The 15,553-nt window shown below is 39.6% G+C and overlaps 2 protein-coding genes across 3 annotated transcripts in view; both read right to left on the bottom strand.

The window, feature by feature from the left end:
* The window catches only part of dennd2b (DENN domain containing 2B), a 48,209-nt gene extending 39,494 nt beyond the window's left edge, over window positions 1-8,715 (bottom strand). Inside the window, exon 1 of one of the 2 annotated variants that reach the window (XM_070855892.1) lies at window positions 8,629-8,715. The gene's annotated coding sequence lies outside the window, so the exon portion shown is untranslated. Of the gene's footprint in view, window positions 1-2,876; window positions 3,100-8,628 lie in introns of those variants that run through there. The other variant, XM_070855820.1, reaches the window with a different exon arrangement.
* A 1,711-nt stretch (window positions 8,716-10,426) lies between these two features.
* On the bottom strand, window positions 10,427-15,010 carry tmem9b (TMEM9 domain family, member B). Its single transcript, XM_070836220.1, has 5 exons — window positions 14,796-15,010; window positions 14,006-14,097; window positions 13,797-13,905; window positions 13,274-13,408; window positions 10,427-11,261 (listed from the first exon to the last, which is right to left on the bottom strand). Exons 1-5 carry the CDS (start codon window positions 14,865-14,867, stop codon window positions 11,106-11,108), a joined length of 564 nt encoding a protein of 187 aa, XP_070692321.1. The 5' UTR covers window positions 14,868-15,010; the 3' UTR covers window positions 10,427-11,105.
* Between the last annotated feature and the right edge of the window lie 543 nt (window positions 15,011-15,553).

The following is a 15,553-nucleotide window of genomic DNA, read 5'->3' on the forward strand; positions in this document are numbered from 1 at the left end:
GTCATACAAGTGTTCCAAAAGCAGTGGCAGACAACAGGGCAGCCGCTCATATTTTCATCAGCAAACAAAGTCAAACGTCTTTCAAAAAACCAAGAGGACAGAGGGATAACCAAAACAGTATTTCAACAGACATTTCTGTGGTGTTGCAAGCTGATAAACCAAAAATAATTTCAAATTGAGTTCCAACTGTGCAACAGTACAACCACATGCTACCGCCAGGCACTTATCTTAGGTTACAAATATAACTGAACACCAGCATATATGCGTCATGAGGGGCAATGGAAAATGGAAGTCAATTTTCTTATCTAAGGAAGCATTCTCTCTCAGTGGTTGATAACTTCAGCTGAGCTTGGGGGGTAAAAGTTAAGCGAGATGGTCTTATGACATGAAAATCACTCGAGTAGGTGCTGAGAAATCTGCTTAGGAGAAATGATAAAGGAAAATACACTTCACTCTAAAAGGCTGTGGCTGAGGTTGTTTTTCATCCAGACCCTGAACAAAACTGTTTCTTCAAAACTTTTCTATGGCCAACAGCATGAGATTTTTCACACTAAGTAACTCTCCAGCGTGTGTTGAAGTGTGAGAGTGTGTAGTAAAGTGCTGGCGAACAGCAAGTACCTGTGTTCAACTTACTGAGGACCTAATAGGATATAAAGAGATAACGCTTCCATTTAACCACAGTCTCTTCCTTCACTCCATCACCACAGTGAGGAAAAGGCTGCTCAAATTATCACCTCACGTCTCCTGAGGGAATAACAGCTACCACGGCTTCAAAACTTTCATGATTTCCTGACATTTCTTGCTGTAAAGATTCACATTTCAATGTAAAACGCACTAATCCCATTTATTTTCATCACCAGAGACAATCAGACATGCTTGAGGGGACGATTCACTTTAACACCCGACAAATTTCTCTTACCTGAAGCTCCGTTTAGAGTATTTGGCTGCAGATCCAACACAACACACCCAGTGGCACTGAGCGTCAGCTCATGTAAATTTGGAATAATGCAGCAGCTATGTCTCTATAAATATGACAGTTTAATTACTCATGAAAATCCACACTCTACTATTCCCCTGAGAGCTACATTTTACACAAAGTAAATGTGCAGAAGGACGAAACTGTTCACAACAACATGTAGATTATCAGGAGTTATATCCAAAGAGACACAGTTGTTAAGTTTTTAAGATGCAGGAGAGAGGAAAATCACTTTCATTGTGATGTTGAGTGGACAACAGTCCCTTCAAAAGAGCCTGGTGATAGGCCAGGCTCACTCCTGTCAAACTGAATGGAGAACAGAGAAGAATTTCCTCAATAGCTTTGTGTTGACAGGCCCGTCCAGTGAGAGGGGAAGGTCATTGTTTGATCTGCACAATAGAAAGCATTTAAGAAAAAAAGAGAGAGCTAAAGAAAACCTGTTGTGTGTCTTGGCCATGCATTATGGTGCATAAGATAAGATCATAAAGATTTAAGCTGTAATCTGTTAAAAAAAACTCATGTAAACATCTGTGATAGACACAAAGCTTCACATATTCAAACTACAAAGTGCTCAGCGAGAGCATGCTGTTGCCAGTGTTGTTCTGAACTTGTCAATGGGTCTGCACCAGGATCACACGTTACATGAACCAGATTTTAAAGGAGGTCATGAGAACGTGGAGAAAATGATCAAAAATACGAATGTTTGAGTGTTAGAAAATTATTTTTAAACACAGAATACTGATGTGAACATACAGTAAAGTGTGTGTATGTACATTTCATCTTACATACATTATTACCCCTTTAGATGACTATATTACACCTTAACTGTTTTGTACATGACATGTAGGCCTACAGTATGTCTTATACAGAACATAAAGTAGGTCTGTGCTATACTCATGTCTGTACTATATATGCCATACAGCGGTGGTGGAAGAAGTACTCAGAACTTTTACTTCAGTAAATGTAGCAACATCACAGTGTAGAAAATACAATAAAAGTCTGTTACTTAAGTAAAAGTATTAAAGTATACTTAAAGTACCAAAACATTATGCAAAGATGCCTATTGCAGAATAATGTATATTATATTATAGGATTATAATAATTGATGCATTCAGGCGTTTGCATTATAGTTGGTTACAGCTGGTAAAGCTGAAGTGTGTGTGTGTATGTGTGTGTATATGTATATACACATATATATACATATATTTACATATATAGTTGAAATGAAGTGGAGTAGAAATATAACTTAGTTGAGTAAATGCACTTAGTTACTGTACATTACTGCCATACAGTAAATATGAACAGTAAAAAAAAAAAAAAAAGTGTTATTTCAGAAAACTGCATAAACTGTATAAACTGTAAAACTAAATACACAGCAAACAGTTAAAGTTCACACAGGTTGTTTCATGTGAGTTTTATCTGCACAGACAAATAAAAAATGTCCCCCTGAAGACCAAGAGGAGAAGTGTTCAGCTCAGATCTAAGAGTCCTCTGCTCCTTCTGTTTATCTGCTGGTTTGACTTTTTGGATGTTTAAGCGATAACTTGGACTAATTACAATCCACAGAGTTACTGCCTGAATCCGCTGGGACATTTTTCTTCATTCAAAGGGTCAGCTGAAAAACACACACACACACACACACACACACACACACACACACAGTCTGGTGTTGTAGCCTGCTTACTGCACTTCATGGTTTTACACACCGATGACCAAATATGGTCACATGGACATCAGGACTACATTTAAACGCACCTTGTAACTTTTTCACGACACTTTAAAAACAACTTTAAGGCTTTTTTTTTTTTTTTTTTTTTCTTTGCTCGGACCCTTGTTGTTTGTTCCAGCTAAAGTTTCACCCTCCTCGTCAATAACGATTCAAACTGCAGACGTCTTTTACCTCCGGGTTTCTCCTCACATCCATGGCTGCTGACATTTTCAGAGTATAATCCCTTTGCGACGCACAAATCCCGTTCGTCTATGCGCTGAAAAACTTTGGCTGGGTTTGCCGGATACCTGCCCTTCTCAATAAACTCCGACTTATGTCTTTCCAAGGAAAACCGACAAAAAAAAAAGAGGAAGAAAAAAAAAGAGCCCTCCTGCCTCCCCTCTCACAGCCTGCTGCAGAGTGGGAGGCAGGACTTGTTCCCATGGAAACGGGTTGTTTGCCCCCCACCTTCCTGAGGATTTGCCCCCCCCCTCCCTTCTGCCCTCCTGCCCTCCTCAGCCAGGCATTGAGCCTCCCTCTCTGTCTCTCCCTTGTTTATTGTCACGGTGGGCCGAGGAGTGGGGATGAATATTCACGAGCTGGAGGCTGCTGATGGGGTGAAACCATGTTGCCAGAATTGCGACACATTGTCATGCTGAAACTCTCCACTGGCCCCAGTGGTCGATGGGAACATATTTCACCCACACAAAGATGTCTTTCATTTGTCAGGGATGAATGTGCAGCCAAGAAGATTGGTGCATGCAGAGATTGAGCATACTTCATGTGTAAGAACCATCTTTAGTGTTGGTTAAGTAAAAGTAACAATCAGGAAAATGTTCTTTAGATAAAAAGATAAAAGTGGGTCTACTTCATGCAGGAAAACGTCTCCTGTGACTATTGTGCTATAACATCAGATTATTGTAATGTGAGCATTCATTCAGAAGCAGGGTTTTAGGGCTCCGCTTGTGTGAGGAGGAGCTCATTTTTGTCTGTTTTCTACTGGACTGCAACTAGTGATTATTTTCCCTGGGGACTAATCTGCTGATTGTTTTCTCCATTAATCGACTGATTGTTCGGTTTGTAAAATGTCTGACGATAAAGAGAATTGCTGTCACCCAGAGCCCAAAGTGAAACCTTAACAGTGTTCGTTTTGTCAAACCAACAGTCCAAACCTCAAAAATATTAAAAGTAAATTTAAACAATTAAACTAATTAAAAGGAAAAGAAACAAACTAGTGACTAAAACTGTCAGATAATTGTGGTGCAGTAAAAAGTACTACATTTCTCTCTGAGATGCAGTGGAGTAGAAGTATAAAGTGGAGTAGAAGTATAAAGTATAAAGTGGAGTAGAAGTATAAAATGGAGTAGAAGTAAAAAATGGCATGAGAAGAAAACACTCAAATTAAGTAATCCCACAAGTATTTCAAATGTGTACTTAAATACAGTATACTACTTGGATACATTCCACCACTGATTCAGGCATAATTTTAAGGAAGTAAAATTAGCAATACTATGAGGTGGAATTACTACATTACAAGTAAAAGTACTGTATTTCAAATCTTACTTAAGGAACAGAAGATAAATATCATCATGAGAAAACTGTACATTAAGTATCAAAAGTAAAAGCAATCATTATGCGGTAGAATAATCTAATATATTATTCTACATTATGTTATCTATGTTTAATTCTAACATTGTAGATGGTAGCGGTCATGCTAATTTTAACTTGAAACATTACTAGTAACTATAGTTGTCATATAAAAGTACACATTTCCCTCTGAAATGTAGTGGGCCACAAGTATAAAGTAACACAAAATGAAGTACTGCAGTAAAATACATGTGCCTCAAAAATATACTTAATCAAATAGTAGAAAAGTACTCATATAGTCAGCACAATATAAACTAAATATCACAAGTGAAGCAGCATAACTGTACAAATAGTTGTAAATATGATGTTTTTAGATTACTTTTACTCATTCATTAACATGCAATTTTAATTTTAATGCTTTTGCTACTGCAAAGTAACTGAGTACTGCAGCACTCGATATGTAAAAACGTAAAGTGGTAATATCTAAAGCACTGATAAATCAAAACACAACTTAAAGAGTCACTTAACACCCCCTCACAGTCTTGTTTTTGCTGACCTCCGGTGGTTTAACACCGCTCTTGCTGCAGTGATGCAGACGTGTACTCCAGGACGTTATGACATCACTTGTGGGTGTGGTTACAGGTGCAACAAAGCGCTAATCGTCTGTCTTTAGTGACGTTAGGTGCAGTCACAGTTGAAGTAGAGTAATTTAGTAAAAGTGTGTAGTTACATTCCACTGTTGCATATATTACAACTTTGGAGCTGAACCACAGGCCCAAACACGAGGTGACCACAAAAATGAAAATATTCACCCAAAATGTAACATCCCTCTTCTAGGTTTGAGCTCAGTCCAACCAAATTAAACCACTTAACTCTCTCTGTGCTGTGGTTCTGCAGCGTTCTCTGAATACTACAGAGCGTCTTTGTAATGTCAGCTCTCGTAAACCATCTCAGACTGTGTACTGTGCATGTTCGTTTGGACGCTTTTCCACAAATACCTAAAAGAAAAAAAAAATGATGCCAGACAACAACGCGATGAGAAAGCCACATGAATTCAAAACTTGCCCAGTATGCATCTCAGTGGTCAAGTCCCCATAAAACGGTGCTCATCTGTTCAATATAAAACATAAATGTGTAAAATGTATTTATACAGCACCTCTCTAGATCATAAATCAAAGATTCACAACAAAAGACAATATGTTTCCAAACAGAAACAATTTGTTTTCTAGCTACACACAGATCAAACCTAACAAAATATATCTGCACAGCAGGAATGACAGTGCTCATCTCAAATAAAGAGCTTTACTGTTACGACACACTCAGAATTCTTTACGCCCTTTTGAACCTGATTTTTCATTAACTTTCACTCCTTTCAACTCCTTGTCTCATTAAAAAAAGAAAAACATAAAATAATAGAAAATTTGAACACACACATCAACGACAACTGAGCAAATGTCATCTGCTGATGAAGGCTACGCAATAAGGTTGAAAGCTCCCACTAAATGCTCCTTTTCGCAATATATCAAGCAAACCTGATCACTAACTTCATGATATCCAACATGACATCCTTCCGTCTGTTTGTCTGTCTGTCTGTGCTGCTTCATGTAACCTCTTTACGCCAAATGTCGAAGCTCTAACCATCCATAAAACCTGCTCCCCTCGGTCTCTCGGGGTGTCTTATCATCCCACAGACTTGGGAACAGAGGAAGTCACAAAAACTCCAGACGACCGTCACCACACTTCGTAACACCAAGTCAGCAGGAAGCCTATACAGCTCCGCCACTGTGCTGCTTTTCCCAGAGACCCACTCCAAACCTTTCAAGGTCTTGTAAAAGATTGCCCTTCCTGAAAACACAAGCAACTCCTCACTGTCTGAGCACAAAAGACAGAGGCGCTGACTGCTTTTTGTGGGATGTTTTACCAGAATGTAACCTAAGCTCATGCTCTCATGGAGCTCCATTGTTTCCATTGATCACAGTGCCATCTGCATTTCTCATTAAAAGCCACATCCTCTTCTTGCACGACATGGAAGCAGAAAACAAAGTTTAAATGAAAACATAACAGCTGCTGCTCCGTGTGTACACAATTTCCTTACGCTCATAATGTGACTCTCTACCCGTATTGTGCTTTTCGGCCTTAAAAACCTAATATAGATTATTTCAAAGTCACTTAAAGGATTGACCGCAGAGCTCTGATGCTGTAAATCTTAGGTGTTTCTTCGCATGATTTAACACCTGCTAAAACCTCGGTCACAAGGGAGCGAGTGTTTATTTTCTCAAGTAAAATCCCTTAACCTTATGTGTGTTTGTTATGGATCTACTGTGAATCCCAAATCCTAAAACATTCAAGGGGATTATTCCACAGCTCTGTGGGGATTTTTCCACCTACACTCCAAAAAATTCACCTCAGATTCTTTCTTTCGGCTTCTGGACATTCCCAAGGGTTTGAGGGAAGTGTGGAGATATTGAACTCGTTTGAGACTGAAGTCAAAGTCACTGCACATTCGTCTGCCTGCATTTTTGATAAGAATATATTTAGTGCGATAAGCACAATATCAGGTTTCAGAAAAAGACCTGAGGCAGTTCTTAAACTCCAGGACTCCAGGACGTGTCTGGTCAATACTCCTGACAGCACCGACAGAAAAGACACAGCTTGACGAGCAAAGGCATCCTCTCCTCTTTAAAACTCAAAGTGTCCTCTGCAGAGTAGCATTTTTTTTTTTTGTAATATTTGCTTCATGAAATGTCACTGTCGCTGTTCTGTCGTCCGTCAGGGAGAATAACCAGGGATTTTAAACGGTTGGATCGTTTGAGTTTCCAAGAGTTTACAGCCTCGGGCGCATTTCAAACCTGCTCTGACTGTTTGTTTGTTTTTCATAAAGACACCATTTTGCAGTCTATGACCTGTGGAGAGGATAGAAAACAATACTGAAATAATACTGACTATCAGTGCAGGAATGTAAATGAGTGCATCTCCTCAAGTACTGTGCTTAGTTACAACATTGAGATACTTTACATGATTATTTCCATGTTGTGCAGCTTTGTATTTCGACTCCACTGCATCTCAGTGACAAATATTTGAACTTTTTACTCCACTATATTTGTCCAGCAGCTATGGTTACTGGAAAACCATGCATCTTCAAATCTGGTGATTTGGTATGTGATTTTTTTTCTAGTAAGATGAAGGATTGAGTGTTCTTTTATGGGCTTAGACTCTTCTCCTACTTCTTAAACTCAATAAACTAGTTAAAATCCAGTTGGATTAGCTGGAAATTGCATTGTCACAAAGCTGAAAACAGAGCTTTGTGTTACTCCACGACACAAACATACAATGATGTTGCAAAATACGATATGTTGCTGACCCAGCAGGATATGAAGCGCACTGCAGATGGATGGCAGGGATGGAGACATCCATAGTGTGTTACAGTTTGCACCATTACCAATCATCAAGTCACAGACACAAAAACGCTATATTAAGAAGCAGAAGTAACAGAAATTGAATTGATTCATTTTAATCGACATTAATCTGTTACAATCGGGGTCACTCTTTGATTAACGACTGAATAATAGGAACTGGAATGTTTCCGTCTGGAAACCAGAAGGATCATTGTTCGCTCAATAACAAGTAACACCATGTAACGGCTTCTAAAAATGCTTTGAATAACTGCAGCTGCAGTTTCACAGCACACTGTGCCAAGTGGAGACGGTTCAGCACAAGGACATTCCTTTATCTCATGGCATTTTTTAGCTCGTCCCCACACAGCTGCTCCACCATCAGAGTGACTACTGACTCAAAAACCCTCAAGGCAAACGTGCACGTGTGTGTGTGTGTGTGTGTCTGTGTGTGTCTATGTGAGTGAGTGTGTGAGTGTGTGATAGGTTTGGCAAAATGTCTCAGTAAGACATTAAAAAACACATAAGTGAACTGAAACTTGTAGGGACATGAAAGGGAAAGCAAACACAGGTGAGTGTACCTACAATGTCTGGAGGGTGCCATAGACTTTGATTATTTGGATGGATCAAATTCAAAGGCTGAGGCGCCCCCTGTGGGCCGACCAATGCAAATGCAGCACTAAAAACTGAGAAGAACTTACTTTTCCTGCTAAACATCAAACAGTGGATCAGACAGTTTACCAATAGCGATCAAAGTCAGCATCTATGAAGAAGTTAGATGCTCAGCCATGTTAATATTATCAACAATACAGCTGATTGCAAAATACAAGAGGATTTTTTTTTTGTTTTCCTATGACCACAGCTATCCAAGGATGCTTCAAATACTCTAAGTTACTTTAAAAAAGTAAAAACTTCGTTAGATCTCTATGTATTTAACACTTGATGAGCTGAAACAAAAGGCCTACCTGTCCCTCTGTGTCGTTGCAGGGTTTGTTCAGTGATCCATTCTTCCACACAGTCTCAGTCGCTTTCTGTCTGTGCAGCCTGAAAACTGACTTTTTTTTTTTTTTTTTTTTGCTGCGGAAAAAGATTCTCCTCCGTATAACTGCATGCAATGAGAAGAGGGGGGAGAAAAAAAAAGAAAAGTGGACAGAACAGGAAATGGTGACGCAGCTGTATGGAAATCACTTTGCTTAATGAAAAGAAGATACTGAAGCTTATCAGACATTTGCAGGCAAGTTAATGTAGTCACAGTTTACACCGACAGATTTTAATGAAGAGTTTAACTGGTAATTTCCCAGGAGTTTCCAGACGTGTCTGAGTTAATAAAAGTAACAGAAAGACCTCTATGTGCTGAAAGTGCTATAAATTATTTATACCCTAAATTAACCTGTAAACATGCCTGTAAAGGTTTTTTTTTTTTTTTTCTTTAATAGGAAATTGGATTGACAGAACTAGTCTAGAGCCATAGAGGATCAGTGCAGTCAACCTGCCAACAACACAGTGAACAGATACTTACCCAGCCACACAGGCATCTACATGTCTGCAAGGGTGCATCCAAGGCTGAATTACTAACAGTGCAAGTGGGTAAGTGTCCCGAGGTCCCAGGCCTTCGTAGTTATTTGTAGTTATTCAAACTACAAATTTGTTTAATGATACGCACAACAAAACTGTAGATTTGTTAGTAATGAGGGTCCTGTGTTGTCTTCTGGGGGTATCCTGTGTCAAAATCCACTTTGAATACCTTAAATATTGAAGTTAATGTACACCTGAAAACAATCTTGTGTTTAAATGATCACAAATGTAAAGCAAATCTGAGACATGGTGGTAATCTGCTGTAGAAATACTGAATGCTTGATTTCTACAGCTTTAGGCAACGTGAGTTTTCAGCTGTGTTAGAAAACAACTTAATACATTAACTCAAGTACAATTTTGAGGTACGTGAACTTTGAGTATTTCCAGTTTCTTATATATACAGTAGTATACTTATGTACTTTAATTCAAATAGACACGTTTTACCTGTACCAGAGCATTTCTACACTTTAATTCAAATACATGTGCATCACTCAAAGCAATGAGAAGGACATACCACTTACTTCAAAGTTAATCTACATATCGTTTCTCATTGTGGTGGCGAGGCCTGTTGGCATAGCATCAAACTATCCGCAGGTATCATCTGTTCTTGTCTAATGCACTTAAAACCTGTGAAAGTGAAAGTAAAGTTGCTGGTTGGGTCATGCAGCTGAAGAAGAAGAAGAAATTTCAAGACATCACATATATTACATAAATTTAATTCAAAGTTAAAGGTATCACATATACAATAGTTAAGAACACTTTCATAGGTCTCCCAACAGTGGATCTTCACCCACTCCGCCCATGTACACAGCCCCAATATACACAAAATAAACTTCACCCTACTCTGAGTAACACCACTGTGTCGCACTAATGCTGCCTGCTGAGCAACAAGGACCTTCATAATAGTGCCAAAATAAAAGACTGTTAGATCCGTTTAGGCAGTTTAAGAGGGCACTGATTTCAATGATAAGGATCAATATAACACAGCTACGTTTACTATGACATCACCAAGAAATTGCATCGATTTCAGCAACAAGGTTCAGGGAAACTACTTCCAAATATCAAATTTAATGTAGTGCATTAACACCAGTTATCAGACATTAAACATGATGGTATGAATGAAGGATTGAAAACACATTATAAAAGGTTTATTATAAAACATGCATTTTCAAAGAAGGCTGAGAGAGATTTTTACTTTACACTATTTCCTTTCTCCTGTGGTGAGAGCAGTAGTTCCAAGTTATATTAGTTTCTGAGTGGAAAACGCCCACCGGCTACGCGTTTACAGATCGTTACTGCCGATCCAGTAGTCCAGACATGATGAGTGGCACCAACCAACATCTGGATGTTTTACTCTGAGGGCCTCGGTTTGGCTTGTAAAATTGAGAGACTGACTGAGGGGGACTCCACCTGACGCTGTGGCCAGAAAGAGTTGGAGGATGTTATGAAATATTCACTTGAAAGATTTATTTTGATCTTGCTTTTATTACCATCGAATTTTTCATTGCAAACTCCCTGGTGACTTGGCACTTCTGCAAACCAGACAGCGGGCAGAGAGAAAATTCTGCTTTTGGAAACGCTATTTAAGACTGTTCATTCAAGACTGTGCAAAAACTGAATTCACTGTTCTCTATCTCTTGTGCTGCCTGCAGACTCAATAAGAGTTCCCAGCTTTGATTATATACCTGCCAGGGACCTGCCAGCGCTACAGATGCAGATTTCTTCACCATGTTCACCTCGGGAAGTGTCACACTTGATGAGATACAAACCACAAATGAGAAAAAGGAAGCGATATAAATTGAGGGCTCCGTCACAGTGTTTTTTTTTCTTTTTTTGCTCCACCTGTAACTCTTCCGCGCGGGGCAGTTTAACTGAGGACGACATGGCGGTCGAACACAGACTTCCTCTGTTCCTGGACCTGCCTCCTCCAGCGCTGCTGAGCGTGCTCCACTTTGTTCAGCATGTTGGGTCGAGAGTGCGACCTGGACAGAACATTGTGAGCGTTGGCGAAAGGCTGCTGGTCCTAAAAACACAGAAAGGGAAAAAAAAAAAGCATGATTGGCCAACTAAGGTTTGATATACAAGTCAAAGTTGTCCATGTTATGTTATGTTGTCCATGTTATGACTCTTTACTAGATCTAATAGGAAAATGCATTAATCCCAAATGTCAGCATTCCTACGGTGCTTGCCTGTAGAGGACATTATGTAAAGGTGGTCAGTCTCACTTTAACAAAGACCACCACTACTGACTTTAGCAAAATACAACAGGTTTTGGGGAAAAAAAACAGAGGAGCTATTTCACAGAGCAAAAGCTCTCATTTGTTTAGGCTGTTATCTACTAACAAAACAACATCTAAATATGAGACACGACAGGATTTGGGTGACTCAGAACCTAGATGATGTGCTGAGGGAACCCTTGCAAAGCATGTATTAGCTCCTGACTTTCTGGCCTTCTACCGCATTAAATGACATTGACAGTAAGTAACGTTTTCTTGATTTTATGTCTCTTTGCAGTGTTTTGTTTCGTTTGTTTTGGAAAAGTACACGCAGGAACAACATCAGGACGATCACAGCCACATCTGCGACAAATGCAATGAAGAAAGTAAACCAGAATTATCAGATGGGCAGCTCTGTATCTACATTACAAGCCCGACATTTCCTCTATAATTAATGTACCAGCGGCGCTTCCGGTGGAATTGGTTTTCTCTTTCCCTTTGTTTTGGTCCCAGTGGCAGTTTGCAAGCTACTGTGCTTTGCGTCAGTCAGATAGTTGTAGTATAACTGTAATGTCAGGCTTTCTGTAGCATCACTGGTTCTTCTGTCCTGCTGCTGTGCCATACATACAGGTAACCAGGACATTGACCATTTCTTACAGTGATCTGGTCTGGATTTAGCCATCACCTTCCTTTCGTATTTAATAAAAGTGAAATCGTTTAGCAGTAACCATATGAAACCTTCACTACTGCTTAGTCATATTTCTACAGGAACAGTTTTTTTTTTTTTAAAGAAGCCTCTCATGTAACACTTCCTCTTGTCCAAACTCTGCAGCCGCATTCCCCCCTCGGCCCGCAGGCAAAGGCAGCCACTGTTTTCATTTGTTAAGATCTAAACACTGTGTCATCCTGGAGGAGGCCAAACCGATTCCCTGCCCTTTGAGTGCACTTAAGTGCAATGGTACTTCTGTTGCCTGAAATAGCTGCAGCAACTAGATCACCGTTATAAATTCAAGGAAAGAAATCTGAATCGGTTTTTGAATGCACTGCAATGCAAAGATTACTTTACAACCCCAGTTTACTTCAAGTTGGTCAGTAATTAGCTTTCCTTTCTACTCACTTCTAATCTAATGTTTTCTGAGATTTTATGCTACTGCAGCAAGAAATGTCTGTTTCAGTGATGGCACAGTTGTTCTGGTGGGAGAACAGAGGGTGAGCAGTCTTTACTGCTTGAACAAATTCACCTTGTCCCTCCTTCATTAAACCAACTTCTTCTAATCACATGGGCTGATAAAGAAACCTGACCTCTAACTTTGATGATGTTTAAGAATCAGGCCAGAAACATGCAGAGATAACTGAACTGAAAATGGTAAAAGCAGCCTGCATCGTGCACTAGTTTGAAAGTCTCCCTGCTGCAGCTCTTTACCTGTGGTTTTGGAGACTAATGGATCTGACAGAGTGAGACAGCACTTTTAAAAACTACACATCACTCCCCGTGTGCTGAGTAGCTCTCATCACGCTGTACTGTTTAAAAGGACCGCTGTAGCACTGCCTAAATAAGCCACTGTCAAACCTGACATTTCTAATTTCTAATTATTTTTTTTGTTGCCTTTCATGTATAATTTGGACAGCCCTTTTTAAATCCACCTCCTCAGAGGCCTTGGAGGATGAATCCCATGTGACGTTTTGCTACTGACATAATTCAGATGGACTCCTTTCTGTGTAGAAGGGTTGGGACAACACCTTAATTACTACAATTTAAAACAGTATTGTAATTATTTGCTTTGTGTTGCAATGCTGTAATATTTAGAAGAACACATACCCCGACATCATCATCACTTTGGATGAGCTGTGAGTGTCCAAACAGACGCCTCTTCAAAATGGGCTCCAGGAGAGTCAGGTAGACCATGTAGAGCAGCAGCAGGCCCAAAATGGAGAGGTACATTATGATGGTAACCTGAATGTACAGAATGATTACTGACTGGTTTCTTCAAAGCATAGAAAACACAGTGACAAATAATAAATTAGTCAAATATAAATGTATGGCACACAACCAGGAATGCCACACATTCATGATTGTAGCTTCTCAGATGATGATTGATTGCTATTTTCTATTTTAAAATGATTACACATTGAATATCTTTGGGTTTTGAAATGCTATTTTTGGTGAACAATTTGTGTGTGATGACCATTTCTTCACTATTTTTGTACATTTTTGTACAGCAAATTAATCATTTTAAATCAACATAAGCATTAAGAGCTCTACGGTGAAGAAGAGACAACACAAAAGCAAAGTAATCGATGATCCATCACTCTCTGCGGAACAAACTTCAATGTCAACTTACCTTAATGGTCCCTGAGCTCCTCTCTTCATATTTACACTCGCAGCGTAAACAGTAAGCCTCTACATCTTTCCCATCGACCGGCATGGGCTCAACTACATGGAGACAATTACTGAAAAACAAGAAAATACCTTTAACAAGCGAGTGGAAAGCAGGAAAGCGGGAAAGCTTGTATCATCGGAGGAATATTAGTGACACCTCACTCAACATACCAGTCTTTGAGAGACACATTTTGTTTGTAGATCTGACCCTCGATATCCTTGTACGGCGGGCAGATGCATTTACAACGAATGTCCTCTGAGTTCTGTGACAGACAGACCACATGCATCACATCTTTTTGGTTTTTTTTTTGGTTGGTTTTTTTCCCTTTATTTTAAGCATCTTCTCCCTCTTTACACTTACACACCTTCCTGTCTGTCTGTCTTGTGTATTTCATTATTTTACTGTCCTCTTGTTGAATCACATTTTATTTCTGTATAAATTTCATGGTGTATTGTTTATTGTTTTGTTGCTGTCCATATATTTAGCTCCTCAGCTCTTACTCTATGTCTGTATAATTCATGACGTGTTTATTGTTATGTCATTCTGCACTAATACAAAAGTATTGATCATAACATTGGTTAGTGAATGACAACAAGCTAGTTAAAGGCATTGTTAGCTAGCTAGCCTTCACACCTACAGCTGACAGTCCATTTGGTACACCGACTAGCTAAAGCTAACGTGATCTTGTACAGTACATCCTGCCTGCATGGGGGTTACAGTGACCAGATTTGCTCTGAATCTGTAGCTACATGTACCAACTAAACAGGCACCGAGTGTAAACTATATGATAACATATCCTCATATGTCAGCAATCCACAGCGTTAGCATCGTCTGGGTTAGCTTAGCTGGGTTAGACTTAAGCTAGCTGATAAGACTCGAGAGGTGATTCATCCCAATTGTTTAGATGTTTATCAATATTTTCTGTACAACGCAAGCAAACCCGGCTAACATTAGCCTTACCTTCGCTGTCACTTGGCTCAATAACACAAAACAAGCCACGGAAAAAGCCTCGAGCACAAACACGGACTTCATCTTAACAGCCTGTCACAGACCTCCAGTTTCTAAACAATAACCGCTCAAAATGTTTCCAGAAACAACGCCGGCAGTGTAAAATACTCCCTAAACACTAACGACGTTTGCCATCCAGCTAACTCAGGGATAAACACCATCAGCTTCCTGGCAGCTGACTGGCAGTTTCCGGAAATGGCGGCCGGTCTCCAAAGGCAGGACCACAGGGAAGCGCTCCATTATTGGTATGACGAGTCCCCAGCGGGCGGCAACATGTCAAATACTTGTAACCGACGGGTGTGTTTAATAACATTATTTGGTTTTGTATTAAGCCTGGTCTTTGAGTAAAAAAAAATATAATAAATATTTCTGGTAATTCTTCCCAAAGCCCACACGAGCCAAGCTACTCTCCGCCCTCGCAGGTAACTGGGAGGTACTTGCATTTAAAAAGAATGCATGTATTAGTATCAAACTGGTCCACCAGGAGGACCGAGGGGGAGAAAGAGCACCTGTAGTGGTACACATCATTACAGAACAATAAATAATATATGTAGTCCTGTTGTTGTGTATAAGTTATATAACAAAAATACTTACTATACTATATTTTATTTGATGATGGTTGATCCATATTGATCCGCGTTGTGTTTAATTGCTTAAGAGCCCTTGGAGTCTTAGTTTATTCCCAGGAGGGTAAATTAAGTACTAGCGGT

Source organism: Pempheris klunzingeri, chromosome 1, assembly GCF_042242105.1.
Source record: "Pempheris klunzingeri isolate RE-2024b chromosome 1, fPemKlu1.hap1, whole genome shotgun sequence".
Lineage (NCBI taxonomy): Eukaryota > Metazoa > Chordata > Actinopteri > Acropomatiformes > Pempheridae > Pempheris > Pempheris klunzingeri.

Coding starts and splice junctions, on each gene's coding strand:
- tmem9b (XM_070836220.1), bottom strand. CDS start 14,867: ATGAAGTCCGTGTTTGTGCTCGAGGCTTTTTCCGTGGCTTGTTTTGTG. Junction 14,098..14,795: donor TGAGCCAAGTGACAGCGAAG/GTAAGGCTAATG, acceptor TGTCTGTCACAG/AACTCAGAGGACATTCGTTG. Junction 13,906..14,005: donor AATGTGTCTCTCAAAGACTG/GTATGTTGAGTG, acceptor CTTGTTTTTCAG/TAATTGTCTCCATGTAGTTG.